This window comes from Accipiter gentilis, chromosome 23, assembly GCF_929443795.1.
Source record: "Accipiter gentilis chromosome 23, bAccGen1.1, whole genome shotgun sequence".
In the NCBI taxonomy this organism is placed as follows: Eukaryota; Metazoa; Chordata; class Aves; order Accipitriformes; family Accipitridae; genus Astur; species Astur gentilis.
The window spans coordinates 883258-908545 of NC_064902.1; the positions used below are offsets into that span (position 1 = coordinate 883258).

Sequence of the window (25288 nt, forward strand, 5' to 3'; positions counted from 1 at the left end):
TTCAACTTTCATATGCTCACAGTGAAATTTCCTCTTGTAGCCTTTGAGCTAAAATATACAAGATTTGGGGTTTGCTTTTACCTTGTTTGCTCTTCAAGATTTGTTCAGAACCTACTACAAAGTTCTCTGAATAAAACAGTAGAATTTAGTCCTCTTTTTTTTTTTTTTAAGCAAACATCTTTCTGAATGGAAATAATTTTAGATACTTTTTTCTACATAATGTATCTTAAGCCCAATAGTGTATTTGATAACTGGAAGCTATGGGAGGTATTAGGATGTATAGGGCATGCACAACTGGAAGTGATCCATCTTATCTCCTGTCTGCATGGATGATCAACATAGCAAAGATGATGAGATGCTGATCGCCTCTTCATCATGCAACTTCATGTTGAAGAAGTCATTTCAGATAGATAGTCTTTAGGTACTGTAGGGCTCAAGTCAGGAAAGTCTACTGACCAGTTCTGCTCCTAGCAGTGCCTGGATACGTGCTGTCCTTAGTTAAATCAGGAGGGAGAAGGTATTTGGTTCCCAAGTTTGTTCATATTCACAGGTACACACTGCAGAGGGGCACAGACAAAAGCAGCAATCCTAGCACCGTTTTTCTCAGAAGAAACAGTAATTACAGATATTAGGCTTTTCTGAGGAATATTTTGCCACTAATATCAAGTCTGCAAGAGCATTCTCAAAGCCAGCAAGTGACTATTTCTCTTCTGTGGGTGACAAGCAGAATCTGGGTTGCGTTCCTGCATGTAGCACCCTGACAAGGGCTTCTCAATCTCAATCTATAAACCAAATCAATCTGCTTGTGGAAACTCAGCACTTAACCATAGAAGTCCTAATAAACATAAGGGGAAGAAAACAACTGAATCCACTTCAGAATCTATTTGAACTTGTCACACAGCAAGTAGAGAATTTACGTGTTAGCAGTTGTAATGGCAGAGTTAACAGAAAAACAAAATCCTCTTCCCATATACCAAAGAATGAATGTCAAAAGCAAAAATAAGAAATAAATAAATAAATAAAATCCAACAGGAAGACATTTATTTGGTCTTTCCCTCGTTGCCGGAAAAGATCTGAAGAAACACAGGATGAAGACAGCTGTAATGAACACCGGATGAGTTCATGCAAGACCGCTTGTTTGCTTCAGCACTTAGGATAGGATTGCTGCTGGCATGGATTATAAGTGCATTAGACTCCTGAGAACAGCATTTTTGAGGAGTACTCCTTGTGGCTAATTCCCTAAAAGCAGCCTGAATGTAGATCCTGTCTGTCAGGAGAATCATTTGGGTGTTTGCTGGAACTCCTTTTCAAGGTGTTTACTAGAAGTTCATGCTGGAAGCCCTGTGTGCTTACTGGGTCTTTCAGAACCCCGGAGATTCTGGTCCAAAGACGACAGTTGTCTGCTTTGTATGAAGAGCAGTACTTTGTCTTCAGGGAAGCATGTGGCCAACCTCTGCCAAAGGAATGAACTGACAATGAGTTATCCTATATGTTCAGAAGAAATGTACCTAGCTTATCTGAGGTGACGAGCATTGGGCTTGGCTGAGCATTGCAGAGAGCCTTTTAAAGTCTCATGAGAACCACAAGAGCATGGTTCAAAACATCTACCCCAAGCTCTCCTGGGTATCAGTGGAAATTCAGATGAGTTTTGTAGGCAAGGCTGGATGCATCAAAGAACAGCAGTGTATCAGCCACTTAGTCTTCAGTGTCCATTTTCAAAATAACACAATAAACAAATAACATTTAGGGGTAGAGATTTTGGCAAAGGTATCTATAAGCGTTGTCAAAGTCTTGCCTCTATCTTAAGATTTGATGTAAAGAGGAGGAAACCCCACTGTGAGAATTGCTGGTCTTGGGGATCTAAGAAAGGAATTCCCAGAGAAAAGACTTTTTCCAACACGAAAGGCAGAGACAAGGCAAGCAATAAACAGCATACAATATTTTTGTTTAACAGAAATTGTTCTCCAAGTTTTATTTTTGAATCATACATGAAGAGTAATATGGATCATTTCCATAATACATGTTGATTAACTGAAAGATGCAATATTTCATGTAATGTTGTTACTGTCTTCATATGAAGCAGCTGCTTCTCTTTTTGTTGAAGTCAGACAGAAAGAGCAGCTGAGTTTGAACCCAGCTGCATATCTGCAAAACGATCTGGATAGTCTTTTGGATCTTAAAGGTTGCTTATGCATAAGGAAGGTAATGTAGTTTAATTTTAAAATTTAATACTAAGGTCTTGTAAATGTTCCCAAGAAAGGGGTGATATTTTCAGAAGTATTTTAGAGAACACTTAGTGATATTTTCTTATGCCAGAGCTAAAAATGTATTTACTGCCAGCATATCCTTTATTGCTTCCACCACCAGCTATTATTCACTATTTAATTCTACCTTTGTGTATCTATCCTGCATCCTAAATAAAGCTGGTGTATGCATAAACTTTACTTCATTAATAAGAGATGCATTCTAACAGCAATATCTTGAATCAAGCTAATAGAAAATCCATTATAAAGGAGTTGGAAGCAAAATGTGATACACGGGAAGAAAAATTGAGTGCTAACATTGAGCTCATTCCTGAAACTTTCTACAAAATACCTCAGAAGCACAAGATTATTTGAAATAATTTTTTAAATTAAATTTTCTACTGCTAATTTCCTCTAAGTGTCTTTAAAGCTTTTCCTTGCTATAACATGCTTTAGCATTGTTTGAAAAACTCTGTACTGCATATTTATCAATTATTTTAATGCAGCTAAAGTATGCATCTTACATGTTGTAGACATCACATGCCACAAATTAAAGATTAGTATTTTATTTAAAAGTTACTGACTTCTTGATAATGAATTGAGTTAAAACATTAAAATATACTTAGAAATATTAGAAATAATTTCTTGTGCTTTGTGGCTGAGAAAATAGAGGGTTTTTGTTTTATGTCTCACCTCTGCAGTGGATGGATGGGAACAGCAGCCTTCCTGAGTATTGCAGTTTTGCATAGAGAGGTGATAGATTCTGGTGCTTTCTTCTAGTCAAACTGGCAATTACATGTGAAAAGTCTGAACAACCTCTTAAAATCGCTCTGTTTCCAAGAGTTCTGAAAATAATGTAACTATTGGAATAATTTTGAATTACATCTCTTTATTACCTTACTAAATTTACAATTTTTTTAAAAACAGATTGAGAATCTCGATCCCCGAGGAATTCAGCTGTCTGCTTTATTTATGAGTGGTGTCGATATGGCGCTTTTTGCAAACGATGCTTGTGGACAGCCAATTCCATGGGAGCACTGCTGTCCGTGGATGTATTTTGATGGAAAATTATTCCAGACCAAGCTCATCAAAGCAAGCCGGGAGAAAGTTCCGCTCATTGACCTCTGTGATGGTCAGGTGTGTAGTTTCAGAAGTGTGACAGAGTATCAAGTGTGCCAGATTTTCAGAAGTGTTAGATGTGGTTGGTTTATCAGTCATTTACTTCACATATCATCTCTACTTTTAAAAGAGAAATAAGCGGTGAATGGCTGATAGGTATTTTTCAGCTCTGTTTACTCTCCTGTCTGTTACAGATGATTGAGATGGCATTGATTTGGAAACAGTAAACATGTAAATTTTAATTTCATTGTTTTTCTCTCTGTAAACAGAAACTTGAATGCAGTTGTGATGTAATGAACAACTGAGTAGAAAACTCTCTCTGGTCGTTTGTTCAAGTACTGTCTTTTTGGGTCAAGCTAGCAAGGCTCACAAAGGACTAAGCTGCAATGGCTTTACAGTGAAAGAAACTTTGTGATATCTAACTTACTTTACAGACTGTGAAGTCATTCTTATGGTCCTTAAGCTCAAAATCTTTTCATGTTTCTTATGACCATTTAAAATACAAATTAATTAGGTTTTTGTTGTATCCAGATCATGTAAGATTATTATCTAACCATAAAAACAGGAAACTGATAAAAATCAACTGTTTACTGAATGACCAAAACTTTTTTTTTTAAATATACTTCTTGGGAGGTATGAAATCTTAACAAAAAAGCTTACCTCCTCTTATTTCTGACTCAAGGGAAACTGATCGTAGATGAAATATTGGTGATGGCTGTGGTCCCTCTCAGGCTCGTTAGCCTCCAGGCATGCTTTGGCCTGTTTACATAGACTTTGTTTTGCAGTCCAGGTTTATGATGATTATTCTGTTTAAAGGGCTGCATTAAGTGTTCAGGTGACTGCAGACAGAAGCTTCTCGGTTCCTTTCTGAAAAATCCTTTTAACTTGTAAACTGTTTGCTGTGTTATCAACTTCTAACCTGTCTCGGTATTTAGACTCCCATCTCTCTGCCGATACATAAAGATTTTCTTGTGAACAGTTCGAGTATCATTGAACTATTAGTAGGTATACAAGACAGATTATTGTAATTTTCTAGCTAGCTTTATGGAAGTTGGTTGCAGTAGTTATCTACTCTTCTATTATTTTGCTTACTTCTTTGAATTTTTTGTGTAAATCTAGCTTTATACAATTGAAATCAGAATTTTAACATTTCTTTGTGACCTTTTCTCTATTCATAGGCTGAGCAGGCAGCCAAGGTTGAAAAGATGCGTCAGAGCATCCTAGAAGGATTAAATTTCTCCAGGCAGAACCATCCTCTCCCTTTCCCACCTCCACCTGCCATGCCTTTCTATCCAGCTTCTATGTATCCTCGACACTTTGGGCCAGTCCCACCACCTCAGGGCAGGGGGAGAGGCTTTGCTGGTAAGTGATGGGACAGCAGTGCAAAACATGTTGGTGTGAAGCATTACCTTCTCTTTCACATTCCCAAAACTACAAACTGATTTGTCTGTTCAATTTCGTAGGAAAAATACATAAAAGCAAGTGGTTGGCATATGTTGCCATGTGCCAATCACTGTATTTTGTTGTTACTTTTATTAGCCATAGCCTAGCAATACAGAATGTGTTGTATTGCTGCGTACTTCCATCAGGATTTTTAGTAACTGTGCCAGATCAAAATATTTTTACTGCTGTTGTATGAAATAGACAAAAGAGAAATGAATCAACACTGGATGATATGAAAAGGCTCTTATTTGCACTGTACATTGCTTCAAAACATTTATATTTATAAATATTAAAAATGCCTAAATTAATGGACACAGTTTAACTGCCAGGGTTGAAGACAACCTTTCCTCCCTCCCACCCCTCTGGGTTGTGCTACAGTTATTTAACCATTGGCACCTTTGAGTTTAAATACTGATACAACCATTCCAGGCTCTTTCTAGAATTATTCCCTTTCTCAAAATCTCTCTGGTACCAAGACCCGTGGCTATATTGATACCGGACACTGGGAGTAAGATGCTCTTGGGGTGCCACAACTGTAGCTGTCGGAGCTCAGTGCCAAAAAATTGTTGCAAGCCTTTACAGTGCTCATTATGCCATAGAAGTCGGGATGCCCATTCCAAACCCAGGTTCAAGGCCTGCTATTTGGATAGGAGACCCCGTGCTCGCTCAGGCAGCAGGACAGCTTTGGCCAGGGCTTCTCGGCGGCGGTGGCTTGCTCCCGTGCAGCATTATCTGCAGGAGCCCAGTCTGCAGGAGCACGGCCCTCCCTGCTGACTCGGGAAGGGTGGAAGGAGGCAGCAGCGTCTCTGCGAGGGGCCTTCCCGGATGCCTGCCCCCCTCACAGCTTTTCCCCTGTCTTTCTTTACCCTGGGTCTAACAGGAGTCTATGGCTTCGGAGGCCCTTATGGGGAAACAGTAGCCACAGGCGCTTACCGGGCCTTCCGGGTGGCGGCAGCGGCAGGACACTCCGGAGCCTTCTCTGGCAATGACAGCAACAGGACTAGCAAGTTTCAGGGCGGTAATTATACCCAAACCCCTTTTCTTAGAGCTTCTGGCAACAGCTTCCTTCACTTTACGGTTTGATCTGAGGCTTTCCTACTGACTGCCGGTCTCCCTTTCTCCCTAACTGTCTGAGCTCTCCCTCTCTAGAGCCTGCCCAGGCTGCTGTCCTCTCTGCTCTCCCCAGGTCCCTGCCACAAGCCCTCTCAGCGCCAGCCCCTCTCACGCCTAGAACCCCCCCTCCAAACACAGGGTAGCCGTAAAACCTAATGGGACGGTCTGTCTCCTGTGCTTCAAAGTGCAAGGGTGGAATCTGCCACCAGCTGAACTTTGCTTGACTGTATTAACAGTTATTCGTTTTAAATTTGGGGGCAGTCGAGCTTTTTGCAAAAGCAACCCAACGTAGAAATGACTGACTGCGGTGTTACTGCTAACCCGTTCTCTGCTGTCATCAGTGTCGGTGTGGACACAGGCGTGAGATTTACTTACCTACCTGTGTGCCATTGCTTGTCTCCTGTATGAGGTGGGACAATAGAAACCTGTTAATTCCAATCCCCTGTTCAGGGTAAAATTTTTCCATATATTTAGCTGTTCTTTCTGGCCTCTGAGCTTTTATCCTAAGAGCAAACATTCCTCTAACGCTTCATTGTCTGAATAACTTTGCCCCTGTAAACAATGTGCATTTGAAGCTGAAAGACTTGTACAGGAAAGTATGAACCTTTTTGAATTTAATCAGTAGTTTAGTTCCTAGTGTATTAATGTTTGAAGACTAATTGTGGCTGCATAAATGCTGTGGTTTGTAACCCTTTCAGTGCTGATGGTCTTACCAGTAACATCTGGCTCAGTTGCACTTACCTAGATTTCTTGAAATGTGTTATGCCCCAGAGTTGATTTGAGGGCGAAACACAGGTGTAAAGGTACGAGCAACTTGAATAGAAGATACGTTTGTTTTTTAGACAATTGCAATTTTAGCTGCTTTCTTGGTAGGGAAAGGATAAACCTACCTTTTACACCCAGATCAGTTTAAATGCTGTATTTTTATAACAACTCTGTATAACATTCAACAGATAATTCTGCCTAGTGAGCTGTTTATAGCAATTATAATTTGTGTGTCTCATGCTGGTATTTGGTGTTCACTAAAAAGTGATCTTAAGCCTGCAAAAATTACTTCTTTATTAGGAATGCAGGAAAAAAAATAATCTTCAGATGGCTTGTAAAATTTTACTTCAGTTTCTTAATGCTTATCTAAAGTATATTTTTAATTACTGAAACTGAAGTACTCATGTAAGATCATTCTTCTTTTCAGAATTCATATCTATTTTTAAAAAAGGGGGGAAAGAAAGACTCTTGGATTTATAATACTTATGAAAGACCGCAAAATGAGAAATAATCTCCCAGTATCAAAAGAGAAAACTGTATATGTGATAAAATCTGGGCAAACCAGTTTTCCATTCATTCGTAACTTTAATGTTATGATTGTGAAGATCAAGGTTTGGTTTTGCTTTTATGTGCAGGAGTCCAACCTATTCCTTCTCAGGGAGGGAAACTTGAAATTGCCGGCACTGTAGTCGGCCATTGGGCTGGAAGCAGACGTGGACGAGGGGGTAGAGGGCCATTTCCTCTGCAGGTTGTTTCTGTGGGAGGACCAGCAAGAGGGTAAGTGCAATCTTGTGGAACGTACTTTTCATATGTATTTTAATGATTGGGGAAAAAAGCAAAACAGGGAAAAGTTAGAAATTGCATTCAACAGATTTTAGGACACATTAGGTAAATTATACCCACTGAGTATTCAAGAAAAGCATTTACGTTCATTTTAAGGTGTTTTTAATCGGTTGTTCAGATGAGTATACGCATTTTTATGTGCAACTAAAATTCATACTCTCAATCTGATAGAGATACACACAACCACACTGGATTGTTTTGCATGAAGAAATGACTTGGGGGCTTTCTCTTACATGAAATCAATAAATACATTATACCCGATCAAAACTATCACAGCATTCAATTACTTTCTTTTTCATAATAGAACATTTATTTAAAAGTATGGTAAAATTTTTAACAACTCCATTATGTAATTCTTCTGTGAAGCAGAAAACACCTGAAGGATGTTTCTTAGGTTTAATAGTTCCCTGCTACAGTCATGATGGGAGGAGATGTGCTTAAAAGATTATTAATTTCTTCAGCTCTTCCACTTCATTTCACTACAGCTGAAATTACAGGTGCACGACACTTCTGAAAATGAGATACTTTGTTACAAAAATACCAAGTCCTTTTAAGATTATATTTTTTCCATAGGCTTAATTGTTCTGTCCATTACAGAACTGTCTTATTTTAATTAAGATTGTATCTATTATAGGAGACAATCCCAAGGTAATGTGATATATATATATTATGTCTGTCTTTAACTATATTAGAGGTATGGAGTAAAGTAGGTGTGTTTATGCCATCCCGAGCTAGGAAGCAGCCATCTGAAAGCATAAGTCTGAACTGCATTAATTCCTCTCTATCCATTAATTTAATCAAATGTGTACTATAAAGCATAGTGCTAAAGTCAGCAAGAGCTGTTGGAATGCCTGTCTTGTTGGACTGAGTGAGGAAACAGTTGGATCTGAAGTCCTGGGATAATGGGAGCAGGGGGAGAAGCAAAGAGGCTGCCGGTGTGGGGACAGGGAGAGGTAAGAACAGCAGAAACAAAGATTAAAAAGTTCAGCAGAAGAAAACAGCATTGGTGGAAGAGCAGAGCTGACACTTTGAGGGGACCAAATTTAGGTAGGAACATTTTATTCTCTAGAATGAGATTCAGTTGCCAACACATAAGCATCTAGTGTTGTTTTAGATGCTTCAGACAACTGTCAGCTAATTGTGCAGGCTAGCAGGGTCTGTGGGACACCTGTGCTCTTCCAGAATAGCAGCTGGAGACCAGGGGAGTAAGCTAAGGTGTGTGATGAGTCATTAGGCTCCTTTGGGTATTTTAATCTTACTCCTCAGTTTCAGTGGATGAAATAACATTTTTCACCATTTAATTGAGGTTAGTGTGAGGTCTTAAGTTCTGTTTTTCTTGAGGATCCATGAACAGAAGAATCTGGCTTGCTACAGAGCTTGTTACTTTTCTTCAGTTAAATGCCCTGACTGCAGTACTGTTTGCGGAAAGCATCCGAGTAATTTATATTGTCATACACTGCTGTCTGAGGCACCCTGAGTGATGATCTGGAGACACCTTCAGGCTCAGATCTGGCTTACATTTACACATACCATTGACTGCCTTCACAGGATAGGAGTTCCTCCATTTTCTGAAGAAGCAAATACATGAATTTATGCAAAACATCAAGTAGCCAGGAACTAATACTGGCAAGTCCTAAATTGAGAGCCCTCCTTAACTGGGAAGCGGTCAAATCACTGAAAGGGTGTTATTGCTCCTGTAAGTACCTTTACAACAGAGAAATGCTAATCTCCAATAATAGCTGTTGCATTAGAGGATAAAATATCTGTACATTTTTCTTTGTTGGAGGTATTATCTTTGGGCAGTTAGGTTTGGGTGCAAGTTGTCACCTCAAAACAACAGTAAAACTGTCAATGCCAGATCTTCCTCTCTCCATCAGATCACAAATGATGTTAAGTTCTTTACCTGTAGAGTTACTAGAATTGGTCAAAGAGGGCAAAACTACTGCAGGCAGCTTATCTGTTTGTTGTGTCAGTTGATACTAAAAATAAAACCTAGTAGGAAAACACAGTAATACTAGTGTTCTGTCTAAAGACAGGCATTTTAAAGATTGGGGTCCTTGTTGGCAAATGCTGTTTCTTACTAAAGAAGACTCCTAGGAAACTGCACAGTACATTGTCTGCAATTTATCACCTAGTCCTGCACACTTCTATTTCATCTTTTTTATCTGTTACAGCAGAGGGGATCATGTCAGGCTTGTTTACACCATTGTCTCGTGTCTTTGTGCAACGCTGAACATGGATGTTGTTCTTATTGTGTAAAATTATACCACCCGCTTTTTATTGGCTTCAATCCCTCAATATATTTAGTGTGATTTTTCAGAGTGGGAAAAATCTTACTTGGGTACACTTTGACCTTGTAAAAAAAATAGCAAATGGGATAGGTAAGCCCTGTTGAAATCTTTGGAAAGAATTGCAGTGATAGTTACTCAAATATAAAACACAGCTCTTTGCTGTTGCTTTTAATATTTAATTTCTTATTGCTCAATGTGGGAATTTGCAGTGTGTGTGAAAGGACTTGCATGGCACAGATCAATGTTTCTCCACTGAGTCAGTTCAGCATAACTCAGTTTTTGCAGCACAGCAGCAGAGGAAGCAGGAACACTACAGAAAAGCTTACCTCCTCTTCAGGTGTTTTTTTGTACAGCTCACAGAGACCTTGCTGGCATGTGGGAATTGTCAGGTATATGGAACATGAGATTCAGTTGAATGGCAGCTGTCATTTGTTGCCAGAATGACAAACTGGGCAATTGCAGCCCATGCAGCTTAGAAGCTGGTCTGGATGCAGGCCTGGACCTAAGCAGCACTTGGCTGCTCTGTGCCAGCTGTAGAGGGGTCAGTCTCCATGCTGGGACCTCCTGGTATTGGGGCAGTGGATTTGGAGGAAAAGTAGAGCAGTCAGGTATTTCTAGTAGAGAAAACAAAAAGAATTTTTAGGTGAGAAATAGTCCTTGACATAATGATTAGGAATTTGAGTTTCTGCAGTTGGTGGCATTAAAATAGTTTTAGCTGAGTGAAAGTTTGTTTTCATCTGATCTAATCTTTATCGAATCAAATCAAAAAGCCACCATCTGATGTGTCCTAGCTGGAAGCCTCCATTTGAAAGCATCCAAATTTGATAAATTGCTACACATCAGATATGACTGAAGCCTCCTTTTTTCCCCAGATTCTTAGATAATTTTGTATTCTCCCATCAAAACTGAAGCAATTTTGTCTTTTGCCTTCCTTTCCTTTACCTGATTTTGTCTGTCTAGCATGTTTGTACATGGGAAGTATTATTAAATGGGAGAAATGGCCTTATAAATGGTTCAAATTGCTTGCATAATTTTTTAAGGTGAAAGTATTTTGAGCTCTGTTTTTAAAGCACTGTAAGGATAATTTGGCAGTTTGAAAATGTTTCTGCAAAGCTTGAAAGTACTCACTTATTGTTTCTCTAGAAGTGAAATACAGATATAGTCATTTTATTGCTGTGAAAACAAAAGGTTTGTTAGGTTTCATACACTTGCAAGCAGTAGAACCCTGTAATTCTGAATTAGTCATATTGCTTCTTTAAAGAAACGTAAATTTTAGTCACTAGACAGTAAAGGTAGGAAGAAAAATCTTCCAGCAAAATAAAATTTAAAGTAGTTTTAAACAAAGCTGATACATATTTTTCTTTCTTCCTTTTCCTCAAAACTTACAGGCGTCCTAGAGGAGTTATTTCCACTCCAGTGATAAGAACTTTTGGAAGAGGCGGAAGGTACTATGGGAGAGGTTATAAAAGCCAGGGAGCAATTCAGGTAATAAAGCCATGTGCCTGACTTCAAAACACTCTAGTTTACAGACTAGTATGGTATGGACTTCCAGACCAGCTAACACTGACAAGCACAACTTTAAAAGATAAGTGCTTCTTACAATGATCTTTCCTGTGTGTTGAAGCTGTAAGCTGCACAACCACTGGTGGATGACAGGCTAGTGTTGCATCGCAATTGTAAGCAAAGTTTGGTTATAAAGAGACGTGGAAAAATGTATTGTGATGTGAAGGCTGTGCCTACACAGCTCTAACCAGCCGTGGGAGCAGAAGAAAAATTAGGAAAACGGGAGAAATACAAAGCTGAAACAAATTAGCTGTTCTGTTCCTGCCCCCACTCTTTCCCAGTTTCTTTTCTGGGACCATGGTTCGACCTCATGAGGAAAAATTAGTATCAGTATAAGGATCTTTGCTGCTGTATGGCTCCAAATGTAAGAACTTACTCTAAACTTTTAGGAAGTAACAGACCAGTCTTCACCCCCACGAGCACACAGTTTCCTTTTCGGTGACAACGTATGAAGCGTCTGTGGATCATGGCTTTTGTCTTTTCCATGGATCCTTTAAATATAGCTGAAGCAAACTGCTGTTTCATATTAAATGCCAATTGCTTTGGAGTTATGTTTTCCTCCCTTTTCCATTGTTCTTGCTGCTATGCAGTTTTGAATGTTGATGCAAGTCCCAGTGGTAATGGATGAGTGGGTAGTAAATAGGTGGAAAGCTTTCACAATAAATACATCATATGGATGTGCAATTTGTCATGGAGACATTAGTATGTAAGAGTAGGGGGTTGTTTGCAGGTATCGGACAGTAAGAGAAGGAATGTTCTCCAGTGGATAATGAAGCAACTATTAACTTCCAGTAAAGTTTGCTGTTTTCTAGGTGTAAAAATTGAAATACTTCTCTTTCTCATTAAATTTCTGTGTCCGCAGATGATATATGTCTACAAATGTACCTATGTATTTGAAGCTTTACATCTTTTAGTTTAAATAGAAGAGAAACCACTATGTTAATTATATACTATCTAATTACCAAGTACCTTAACCTATGAAATAAAGGAAGCCCTGAAAAGGAGCTCCCAAATATTCCAGGTTTACTACAGGTTTATATCTGTAAATGTAGTTCAGATAGCACCTGTAGGTGGATGGTAGATAGTCTTGAAAGACAGTCAGCAAGTTTGGGTATTCACATTTTTATTAATTATATGTAATTTGGGTGGTAAATACTTGTGAACACAAGGATCTGGGTCTAAAATTGTGCCTGTGATAGGGAGAAGAAAGATGATAAATGGCATTTTCTATTGACTGGTCCTGAGTTCATTGGATTTTACAGTCATGAAGTCACTATACCCTAGTATATGTTCCTTTTACAAGAAAAGAGAAAAGGTGAATTAAAATGCATGTGACAGGGAGAACTTGGAAAACTTAATGCATAACAAGCAGATTTTGATATCCAGTTAAGACTAACTGGCAACAGTGTACTTCCCTGTCTTACAAACCTGGGCAGTTAAGGAAAGAGTGCTCGTTCAGTGCCAGATTCAGACATGGGTATTTACACCAAGTAAGATTTTCCCTGCAGTGGCTTTATTGATACTCATTATGAGGCGATATGAAGAAAGTTTGGAGAATCTGACTGAAATAAGCAATTTGTATTTATTAAACATAAAATACATGCCTATTTTTTCACAAGATGAGACCTTTCACAAGAAAGGAAAGAAACAAAAGCACGTGTTTAATCTAAAACTTAACACTTAGTAACGCCTGTAAAGAAGTACATTTACACACATGTGCTAAATATTCGTTGTCCTCATATGCCAGTCATATACCTATGCAATGTTACTGCAGATTTTTTTATGGTTTTCTGAATAAGATTTGTGATACTGATGCTAGAGAACAAGAGTTCTTACTCAACTGCGAAATCTTTCAGCAATTCAGAAGAGTACTAACCACACTGTTTCTAGTATGTAAAAATTCAGATTATTACACTATGAAACTGTTTGCTGTTGTTTGAAGTGTATAAGATGTCCGTATCTTAAGTCATTTCTCAGTACTTGACTTTAACAGCATGATAGAAGTACATTGCTTCTTAGCAACCCAACCTACTTACTTTGTTTTGTTGTTTAAAGCCTATTATGTTTCTGGAACACTAAGATTCATTGTTGCAGATACTTAAAAACTGAATATACATTCTAATGCTGCATAAATCTGTTTTTTATTGCTATACTCAGTCTTGTAAGATTCTACTATATGCTTTTCGTATGAAGTCACTTGCCTAATCTCAGAAGCATATAGACTAGTATAGATAATACTGCATGGTACTTCTGCACTTCTTTAAAAATTGTCTGAAAAAAGTTTTGGTTTGAATTTGAATAACATGTAATCATATCATTAAATTATAATGTATATGAACCAAGAAGCAGAGTTAAGCTGTATATTGATTCTCAGTTTTGGTGTTTCCAGATGTTTATGTAGCTCTTACATTGTGAAATAACTGAAGCATCAAAGTTAGAAAGGGCATTTTACCACAAGAACATCAGAAGGCATGGCTAGAAGGCACTCAGAAATACTGAAAATTCTTTCTCATCTGTGCTGTGCTGTTTATTTTGTATGCCATTTCTTATTTCAGCAGTACATAATACTTGGTATTCGCTTGTGATACTTCTGCACACTGCATGCTGCCTATTAATAGTGTTATTGTAACAGATTGTAAATATATAGCAGTGGTTCTTCAGTAATTTTCTTCTTTTTTTAAAAAATAGGGCAAACCTCCTTATGCTGCTTCAGCAGAAGAAGTAGCCAAAGAACTTAAGTCAAAATCAGAGGAATCTAAATCCTCAATTGTGTCTTCAGATGGATCCCTGGCTGAAAATGGAGTTGTGAATGAGGAAAAACCAGCTTCCCAGATGAATGGGAATACAGGAGACATCAGGGCTTCCAATCAGTCTGAAAGTGCCTTGAGTAATGACTCTAAAATGTGCAATACAAATCCTCACTTAAATGCACTAAATGCAGACAGTGTATGCCATAAAGATGATACTCTTGAGGCCACTGTCTTAAAAAAAGAAGAGTAAACTTATTTTTTATAGAGGGTGAAGGATGTTGGGAAGGGTCAGGATTAGGAATATCTGGAAAGAAAGAGAGCCTACAGTTACGTACATTTTTTCCTTTCCGTAAGAGAAAAATGAGGACTTTGGAAATTCGGATCCCTCTTTGATGTCAGAGATTTAAACAACACATTTTTAGTTTTAACCAGTTGTAGTCAAAATGCTACAATAAAACAAAAAAGAAAGAGAATGAAGAGCATTTGACTCCCGCACTTAAAATGAAGTATACATAAAGTTTAAACTGGTTATGACAAAAGCTTGTAGTTTTGTTTTTTGAAATATAAAGAAAACAAATTTTGGCAGTCTTTAAGTATATATAGCTTAAAATATAATTTTTAGTACTTGGCACCATATGTATGCCATTATATTTGATTTTGCATTACTGTGTCACAATAAAGCTTTCTTTAAGGCTTTGATTTCATGATTATGGGGGGAAAAAGGCACAACCACAGTTTTTTCTTTCTTAAATTTCATCACCGTTGATGTGGTTCTTTTGTGTTAAAATGTGCAAACTATCGAAACTAAAAATTATAGAGTAATATTGCAGTTCTGCTGATTTTTAAATATACATCATACATACTTTACAAGCAAGTTAAATGGAGATAAACTTGAAATCATAGAAGATGCAAATGACCTTTCAAAATAAACACAATGTGTTCTGAAACTTTTTGTGACTAATACCATGCATCCGTGATCAATGAACTATGTGGTTTTGAATCAGACGTAGACCATTAGTACTACTATTTGAGCTAAACTTCTGCATGGTTCATAATTTTTAAAGTGTGTAGTTAATATTATGCATGTTATTGTCCTCTTTCTTCCATTCTTACAAGTACTGTGCCCATTTGCAAAACAAAAAGCTAATAATCAGTAATAGTCCTATAAAAGATGTTAACTATGTTTAGTCATTGACTGATCTTGCTCTAACCTTAAAATTTTGTGATTATTGACCTCTGTTGCATTTATTCTAAAACTTAAAAAAAAAAAAATTATCTAGCCGTTTTGAATATCAACGTTACCCTGGTGTACTCATTGCTGTATGCATTATTGTTCTCTGTTGCTGTTTTATGCCTTCATATTAGCAAATATGAAATTCTGTGAAAAACAAAAAAAAAAAAGCTTTGATCTTCAAAAAAAAAAAGTACCCCCCTTCTGTAGCAGGAAACAAATGGCTTGTTCTTGAGAACTTTCCCATCAAGAATTTAGTATAAGCAAATATACCTGTATCATTTTGATGTTTTTGTTAGTGTTTCCAAACTTAATGTACTTCAAAATCAGAATCATTTCTTTATATTCGTTTTCATATAATTCTCCTGATGCTCTTCATCACACATTAGTGATCAGAAATGAGGTGTAATTCCCCATTCCCTGCCCGCAAGAGCTAAGTAGGTATCTTAATGTAAGTTGAAGGGAGTTCTGCCCCAACTCATGGATTGTGCAAGAATGAACTACTGTTGGGTTTGATTGGTTGTAGATGGATTGTGGTGTGGTGTATTTGAAGGCTATTGAATGCAACTTACAGTGCTTAATAAAAATCTTTATTCTTTTAGTATAAAATACTGTATGCCTTTTTTGTCAAATATTTTTTTAATTAACATGTTGTAAATAAAAGTTTTCCTATGCCCAAATAAAGTGATTGAGTTAGCAGACTACATGATGTCCTCCCAAAAGACGGAGAAGGAAAACACAGCCTTTACACGCTGCTGCTGTTGGGTGATATCGCACTCAATCGGAGTAATGCTTTGTCCTTTTTATTTTATGCAGCTACTTCAGATATGCACGTTTAAATGCGAGATGGTTAATAAGATGCAAATAGGACAGAAATAACAGGGGCAGTTGTTTAAAGAACAAAAAGACCAACCCCGGGTGCTCGCAGGGCTGGAAATGCAAGGTGGTCGACAATGCCTGTATCTCAGCTCCTGGTAGCCAAGAATAAATTATTCCATTATGCAGGAGTTCTCTACATCATGGATCATACTGACATACATGAGGAGTTATAAATTTATACCTTGGTTGATATCAGGAGAGCTTTTTTTGTCTGGGCACGCCCTTATTGTCTGCTGTCTCTATCTGAATGTTCATCTGTTTACTGCCTGACACACGTTGTTAAGAACAGGCTTGCCCTGAGCGTTTTTGATCTTGTGTTGTGTCTACATGAGTGGTGGTAACAGCTCTGCGCTCTGGGTGTAGATGCAGTTTATAGCTGCGCAGCTGTGTTTTGTGCAAATGACGGCAGTCGGCCTTCCTCTCTCCTCCTGAAGTCCAACCAGGTGGAGAGGAGCGGTTGTGCTGGTGTCATGGCAGTTGTCAGGGGCTCCTGCAGCTGAACTCGGGTGGGATCGTGTCCCTTCCCACCCTGCACTGATGCAGGGCTGCTCGCCCCACATTAGAGCTTGTCTGTTATGGAAATACTGTCCACCCTCTTGCTCTGGTGAAGGTTCAAGGCACCAACTGCCGTCTTTCCCAGCATAACCTGGTCACTGGCATCGAATAAACAATATCAACAGAAATAAACAATAATAACAAAAAATAAACGTGTATGGGAGATTTCACCAATGTGCCACCTACTGCAAGTGTAATGACTTTACTCCTTTCCTCAGTGTAACTGTGCAGGCAGAGTTTCTTCATGGGCAGCCATAGTGTGACGAGCTATCCGCACAAGTGTGACTAAAATTAGGATGTGGAAGTACAGAAAATTAACTAGTCCGCTGACCCAAACGTAAGGTGCTGCATTTACTTTTTCCAGAAATTATGGTGAAAAACTTTGGCTTGCATGACTTGCGTCTGCTTGACCTGGAGCACTTATTTTCTTTGTGGCCCATTTAAACCCCTGCCATTGCCCCGGCGAGGCTGAAAGCTGCTCCTTGGGCAGAAACTACGCTCAGGCAGGAGGACGAGCCTTCGGCTGTTGGCAAATGCTAGTGGAAGTAGTGGCAGGGACGTTTTACAGGTACCAGAGCTCCCTGGTTCCCAGTCGGGGAACTTCAGTGTCAAGCCCAGAACCAGTGCTGGGTTTATTTTTTGCCCCCTGCAATGGGTTCGTGCAGTTCAGCAACTGAGGGTGCGGGAGGTGCAGCGGTGGGTGCTCGGGGGCTGGGCAGGGACTGGTGGACTGGGGGGAACTGGGCGATACTCTGAATCTGCATCCCTCGGAAGCAAGTGTGGGGATGCCTGTTTTCCTTCCTGTCCTGAGTAGCTTCCTGCAGGAAATAAGATGCATTTCAAATTAATGTAGTCCTCTTCCAAAGACTTAAGCTGACTCTGTAATCGGTGATCCTGCGGAAGGACCAGGTATGGCCTGGGCTTGCTCCTGAACACCTTGCACACGTGAGTTTATACATCAGGAAGTACGTTCTGCTATGCGCTCTGTTACATGGACCTTTTTAATGTGCTGATTAAAATAATTAACAACCTATTGCCTACGTGTAGACAGGTTGCCTGCCTCTCCTGTAAGAATACTGCGGACTGCTGTCGGACAGCAGCTCAGCCCGGCGTGTGGAGGTGTTGATGCTGCTGACTCGTACTTTCCTGGTGGTCCCCTCTAGCTGCGTTCATCTCTGCCGCCAGTCCACGCTGGGATGGGGAAGCACGGGGGCTACGGCATGTCTGCCATAGGTGGGGAATGGGGTGTTCAGCTTTTCGTGCGTTGCCTGGAGGTTTCCCGTTCACTAGCCAGAAGAAGTTCTCCGGCACTGAATGTGGAGGCTGAAGCCAGCTCCTTGCCATGCAGCAGGTCTTTGCATCTAAGCAAGTGTCTGGAAGGGGTGCCCAAGGGTGGAGGGGCTTGTTATATATAAAGGCCAAGGGCCTCTGTGAGAAGTGAGCGTTTTTATTTATAAAGTGAAAACTGATACGAATGAAGATGATGGCTCTTGGACCTCTTGGCATGGAAAAGAATAGAATGGAATGCACTAGAATAGACTAGACTATTTCAGTTGGAAGGGACCTGCAACGATCATTTAGTCCAACTGCCTGACCACTTCAGGGCTGACCAAAAATTAAATTATTAAGGGCGTTGTCCGAATGCCTCTTAGACACTGACAGGCTCGGGGCATCGACCACCTCTCCAGGAAGCCTGTTCCAGGGTTTGACCACCCTCTCGGTAAAGAAATGCTTCCTGTGTGACCAATATCTCATTATCCATCTCCAAGAGAAGAGTTAAACTGGGAGAATTGGCCGTTTGGGAGGGGGGGTGTGGTCGCCATCCATCCCACACCAATGGGCTTGGCTGTCAGCTGAGGGCAGAGCCCTGCTCACTGCTCACTTGCAAGCAACAAGCAACTAAAACATCTACGCTCCTCCCTGGGCTCGCTAATTGTTTAGCTGTGTTGTTAAGGACCAATAATGATCTGTGTGTGCTACAGTCAATCGCTTTTAGTGCATTTTTTACATCCAGTCTTCAGCGAGTCCTTAAACGCAGGCAGGTGGGTAATTACTGACAGTGGAGACGATTCAGAGGCCGGGGGTTGTCCGTGCAGGGGGAGCCCAGCGCAGGCACCCCAGAGCGTTTTTCATTCTCGGCTCTTGCACGTTAAGTGCAGCGTTGGTGTTACGGACGGAGGAAAATGAGATTTAAGCGATCCGCTAGACAGCGAGTGGCCAAAGAGCCCCCTCCCGCCTCTGGGGATGGCGAGCAGTGCGGGTGAGGAAGTGCCGCGACCATTTTATTTCCTGCGCTCACGGTTGTGCTATTTAAGGCAGCGGTTGCGTCGCTGGATGGCTGCGTCATGGGCCGGGGGGGCGTAAACCTGCCTGAGAGGGCAGCAGCCGCTGCGCTACGTTCCCAATCCTCGTCAAAAAGTCTTGAAGGGGCGAGTTTTTCGGAGTTGTGGAAAGCCCTGCGACCAGGAGGGTCCTTGCAGCAGCAGACAGCTCCAGGGGCTGTTCCTATGCCCGTCAGTAAAAGGTTCTGATGAGCCCTCCGTGAGCAGGGTCCCTCACACCAGCGCGCAGGATGGAGCCCCAGCGCCCGGTCGCAGCGATGATGGGGAATGGGATGGTGCAGCCACCGCTCCTGTGCTGCAAAGAGATGAAAAGCAAGACCGTGGGCACGTTCTTCAATGCACTCAGTGCTTAAGAGCGTAATTATCCAGACCTGAGGCAGATTACGGCTCCCTCAGTGAAAGTCTGTATAATCCTTTTTATTGTGCCAAAAGCCCATAAAAGAACCAAAGCCGAGTCCGGTCACGCGTAACCGCGGGGTAACAGCGCGGCGGTGGGTGCGCGGTCCTGGGGCGAGGTGGGATCTCCAGCACCCACTCCCCTCTCCTGGGGAAGCCCAGTCCCCGCCGGGTACCGCTGTCCCCTGGGAGCTGGCAGGGCCGTGCCGTGGGTTGGAGTAGGACGGTTCTCAATGTCCCACTGGTGTCCCCTGTCCCCGAGACATCCAACCCACCTGTGGGCGAATGCCTTAAGAGCAGCAGCTCTCCCGGGGGCGGTGTGAAGGGCCATGGCCGCGCCAGCCACAGGGATGCACCCCCATGGCCACAAGAACCCTTGGAGTGAGTTTTGCAGGATTTAGTAGCCCCCATCTCTAACTGTGACTACTACAAATTAATAAAAAGAAAGGTAGTTTTGCACTAACCGTTACCTGAAAGACTGTTTAAATCTGCTGGATAACTTCAACGAACCCAGTGGCAGTATCCACACAGAGCAAGTGTGTAATTCCGTCCTGCCTGTGGTTACAGCAGGTTTTGCTCTGCTCCCCTCTGGGCACTGCCCCAAGGCCGGGGGGGCTCTTCGTGACCCATTTTTCCTCCTTATCTGATGCGTTATGGGGGCAGCACCCTCCATTTCTCTGGGCCAGTGTGGGTGCCTGTGGCTGCTCCTGCAATCGCACCTTCCAAACCTGGAGGGGCTGCGGGTCTCTTCCCCAGCGCTCGGCTGCTGCCTGATCCTCACTTGTGCCTCCTCCTAGACCTTGACCTGGACCATGAGCCCGTGCTCTGCTCAACCTGCCATGTCCTGGTCCAGCGCCCCACAGCAGGAGGGGATGCGGCAGCAGAGGGGATGTGGCAGCAGGAGGGATGCGGCGGCAGCAGCACGTGGAGGACGCAGCGTGTGTCGGCACAGCCCAGCTGAGGACAAACCCATGGCCCCTGCATCAGCCCAGAGGCCCCATCCTGAGTTTTGCCCTGAGACACCTCTCCTTGGACCAGGCAGAGGAGAGCAATCGGCTCCAGAGCCCTTCCCCGGGGGCTTTGCTTTCTGATGGCAAAGCAGCAGGTAAGAGCAAATACTGGTTTTTCTTCATTTAATACCCAAGTAAAGGATGCTAATGCGATGGGGAATTCAGGGGTTTGGGCAGGAAGAGGTGTATTTCTGAAAGTACTATGGGATTGTAATCTGTCCTACGTTTGGCATTTAGGTCTGGGGGCTCGTCGGTCAGTATATTTTGTGAGATATGTGACTGAAGATGTGCCCTGGTTTCTGGTTGAAATTGCAACTCTTTGTACATGACTATGCGAACTAATACAGCAATTTAAAATTAAAACACAAGTGAAAGATGAAAACAAAAATATGAAATAAAAGTTGGGTAAGGTCCTATAGAAAGCAGGAACGTCATGAAGTACTGACAACGTTCAGCTTAATTCATAGTGCTCCTGTTAACAGTATTTGTAATAAAACATAGCATTTAGTGACCTGCTATCAGATGTATTAAATATCTGCTGGGTGCAGCTGGTGAGCGCAAAGGATGAAGGATGTGAGCGCAAAGGATGAAGGATGCGGGCGAAGAGCTAAACCGGGGGGGACTGGGGGTGGAGAGGAACGAGGACCTGTGCGACTGCCGATGCGGGGACGGGGCAGGAGCAGAGGACCGGCTGGCAGGGAGCCGAGCGGCGGCTGGCGGCTGGTGGCTGGCGTTGGAGCCAGGCAGCTCCCGGGGGGAGCCGGCCCAAAGGCACAGCACCCGTGGGTGCCTGGAGCCTCCCAGAGGGGATGAGGGCGAGGACAAGGACAGAAACCCCGGCCCATGGGTCAGGCTGGGCAAGCTCGCTTGCTGCTGCCGGCCTGGAGGTACACAGATTGTGCTCGGTTGTCATCTGCCTTTTCAGGTGATGCATCGAGGTTGTGTCTTCGGCATGAAGTCTCAGAGGGTCTGCGGTCAGCAGCGGATTTTGCCAGTCGTTTCAGGCCGGGCAGCACCTTCCCGCAAAGCTCCAAGCAGCATGTCCCCAAGTGTCATTTCCAGTAAACTTCATCAATGCAAACGTCCTTGTGCTTTGTGTCTGTCAGTCACGTCCGTCTAACATTTAATTCTGCTTTATTTATACTCTGTCTTCTAACAGGCTCTCAGCAAATCCAAAGAGAAAAGTTATAAACACTTTGATCTTTTACTTGGTAAACTTCTGGCTTCTTTGGCTTTGTAGAAAATGAGCTTCCTGATCCCTAATAAAACACAGTGGGGAGAGGCGAAATAAATGTGAATTAGGCTGATGACAGCGAGGAGCTCACGCACATCTTCCTCCTTTACGAAGTTTCAGACTAGAAAATGCTTACGGTTGCGCTCGAACTGTGCTGTGTCAGAGATGGAGACAGAAGGAAGCTCCCAGCATGGCAGTGTGCTCTGGGTGAAAAATAACAAAAATCGAGTCCGACTGCCAAGTTATGAAACCTTGTTTATAAATGGTTTAAATGTTTATAAAAAAACATTTTGCATGAGGCTCCACAGTGGCCGCATAACTCGAGTAACCATGGCCAAAATCCTTTTTTAAATAGCATTTTTTGAAAGCTGTTGCCCGGGTTGGCAGGCTGCATAGGCTGGGGCGAGCCATGGCGGCCGAGCCAGCAACGATGCTCCTGTGCCCAGAGCTGTGGAGTGAGCCTGAGAGGAGCCTGGTATTTGCCCTCCCAGAACACGCCTTTTTCCCACCAAAAGTGGCAACCAGGTACTGATTTCCAGAGATTGCAGCTGAATCTCTTCGAATAGTTTTTCTACTTGCTGCGTCTCAGCCCTCGTACCCAGTCGGTGACTCCTGGTCTTGTGATGGCAGTGATGAGCAGTCTGGCTGGCCTCCCTCCAAGAACCAACCGTAAGAGAAAGGATTACTAAACCACATTTTAATAAATATCAACATATTTTTGCCTTCTTTCTGCCTTTCAATTCTTTTTCTCTGCAGCACTGCCTGGGGACTTTGCTCTGGTTTTAACTTTGTGTCCATGCTGGTGTGTTCGGGCTGTTGCTCCTGGGGGGGCTCAGGTGTGGTTGGGGGGGCTCAGGCATGGTTTGGGGGCTCGGACGTACCACGCAGCAGATGAAGGGAGGCCTTTGCAGGGAAGGAGTGAAGGGGATCGCCGCTGCTCTCCCCCAGCAGATGAGTTTTGAGGGAGATCTCCTTGTTGCTGCCACCTCCACATAGCTCCTTGCTGCCTGGGGAAACGCCACAGCCCCTCTCGCTGCCTGTGAGCCTGGTCCCACTGGTGGCGGAGGGCATTGTGGTTTGCCGGGGGGTTATTGTATCTGCTAATCTGGATTTACCGCTGCTGTGTGCTGCCTAACTTGGCTGTTGCTATAGAAAACAGAAGAGTTTAACCAGGACTTAAGAAAGAGGCAATAACTGGGGATGGCATGAAAGGGATGTGCTGGAATATTACGTCTTGGGGGGTTTATTTTTTTTATGTAAATGAATGTGAATACCGGTGCAACATTTGCTCACAAAGCCTGAAGAGGGCTGCCAAGCCTAACCTGATTGCGCTTGATGGGGAGGAGCTGGTGGCGATGGGCAGCAACAAAGTCAGGAGAGTGGAACATGTGTACATCTTCCTCCTCCCCCCCTCCCCCCCCCCCCAACTTCTATCAAAACAATTCCTAAGCACTGGAGATCTTCTAGTGGGTATGAAACTCAGACGCTGAGCAAAATGATGAGGATCGTATAATACGTGCTGGGAAACAGCGTAACTCTTGGAGCACATATGCAAACTCAGGAGCACCTCGTTCGAAGTCACGCTGATCCAATAACATCCTTGCACCGAAAGGCTCCGAGCGCTGCAGCCGTGGGTGCCACACGGGTGCTGGTTTTTGCTATTACAAGTGATTCCCAGGGTGCGAGCGGTCCCCCCCTTGATGCCACCCAATGCAGGCGACTCGGGCTGACGCAGGTCAAGGAGAGCAAGGGCTGGACCCCACCAGCGAGGCTGAGGGTCTCTGCAGAGCTCCCTCCATGCCAGCCCGGCACGGCGATGGTCGCGCAGGGATGACCCCAAAAATAGCAGCGGTCCCATCAAACCACTCAGCACTCCCTAACCACGGGCCGCGATGCAAACCAGGAGCGATCCCAGCCAAGCCGTGGGGCACCCGGGGCGAGCAGCCCTGCAGACCCCAAGGCTGCGGGTGGCCGTGGCCTCGCCAGGGGCTGAGCCGGACTGCCGGCCCCCAGGCGTGCCCCGTCCCCCCTCTGTGCCAGCCCATGGCTTCTGCTTGCTGCTTGCTGCTTGCTTCAGCATTGTGCAAACCTCCTGCTGTCCTACTCCTGCCTTATTTTTGCTCTTCCTGCCCTTTTAACTCCTTGGGTTCAGCTGGGAGGCGTAGGGAGGTTTGGCTTTTTTCCCCGGCATGAAGGGCATGGGGCACTCCTTGGGTCCATTTTTTCCAATATTTTACTTAAGTTATTCCCCTGAAGGTTACATTCAATGAAGGACGGCACGCATAACACAAACGGTGAGTGAAAAGACATAGCCAGCATGATACTTCCTACCACGTGAGCTTTGAACTTCGGGACCACATTTAATGGAAATATTTCTGCTGCTGAAACAAGTATTCGCTCCTGTCGCTGAGCTTGGTAAAATGTGACAGTCGCTTCACTGCTTTACACCCTGCTGTAAACTGCCGGCGAAAAACACTTCAAAAATATTTCTGTACCCAATGTTCATTAAATTGTGGGAGGCTTTGGTTGCCAGGCCTTGGCAATATCACGCCCAGCCGCAGTGCTTGGCCACAAAGCAGGCTGGCTTTGCTCAGCCAGGGCTTCCTGCGCAAAGCACCTGCCGACGCTGCTGCCACCGACCGAAAAGGCTGCAGGGCACGGTCTGGGAGATGCTGCGAGGCCTCCTAAGACTTTAATACAGGGCTGTTTAATTGCCCACACAGCTGCGGAACAAAGAACGCATCACATGTTTTCAATATTAAATGCAACAGTAATGTTTTCGACTCGGACCCGTTTGCGCTCTTCCTTTAATTGCTTGCTCAGGTGCAGTGGACTAGGAGTAAGGAGCATCTCTGGGCTCATCCGCGCACCATGAGGAAGTGTTTTCTCCACTGCCATAACAGGAAGAAGTGCAGACATGTTGTTCTTTGTCCTCTTTGCCCCCAAATAAATATAGAAATGTAATGACAAAGATGTACCATAAAGAAACTTATGAGTCCACGAGCAGAGAGGAGGACTTCTGGCCTGCTTGCCTACCTTGAACAGTTACCCTGCCTGATATCCACCAGGCAGAACTGGAGCCCAGGTGGAGTTACCGACGCTGCTTTCTACTGCGCTGCTGGCTGCTTCCCAAGGGCAGGCTCCCGCCCTGTGCTCCTGCCTCTTCCCATGCCTCCTCGCCACGCGTGTCCCTGAGGCTACGGCACAGCAGTACAGAGGGGTTACTGTGAATTTTCTGAGTTACTACAATTGTTTTCCCTAAAAAAACATAATATAATATAATATAATATAATATAATAACTGAAAATTTAAACTCTTACAGGAGAGACTGATACATTTTTTTTGGCACCTGATAGGATGGCCAAAGTTCAGATTTTTGTCTGTGTACCCTTTACAGATTCTGGTGACCAACAATAAATACAAAATTTTAATGTCAGTATGACACTGACACCCAATGAAGTAACTTCTCCATGTGGAGATGGTGCGTGACATTAGCTTGCATGCCAAAATA

General features: G+C 42.9%; 1 protein-coding gene across 5 annotated transcripts in view; it reads left to right on the top strand.

Annotated features, from left to right (window-relative positions):
• Nucleotides 1-15970, top strand: part of FAM120A (family with sequence similarity 120A) — a 56027-nt gene extending 40057 nt beyond the window's left edge. For 3 of the 5 annotated variants that reach the window (XM_049827050.1, XM_049827049.1, XM_049827052.1), the window contains exons 13-18: nucleotides 3171-3380; nucleotides 4541-4724; nucleotides 5686-5823; nucleotides 7319-7460; nucleotides 11206-11302; nucleotides 14069-15970. In XM_049827050.1, coding sequence (XP_049683007.1) covers nucleotides 3171-3380; nucleotides 4541-4724; nucleotides 5686-5823; nucleotides 7319-7460; nucleotides 11206-11302; nucleotides 14069-14380 — 1083 coding nt within the window. In that variant the 3' untranslated portion in view covers nucleotides 14381-15970. Of the gene's footprint in view, nucleotides 1-3170; nucleotides 3381-4540; nucleotides 4725-5685; nucleotides 6722-7318; nucleotides 7461-11205; nucleotides 11303-14068 lie in introns of those variants that run through there. The other 2 variants (XM_049827051.1, XR_007509344.1) reach the window with 2 other exon arrangements.
• Nucleotides 15971-25288: the final 9318 nt, after the last annotated feature.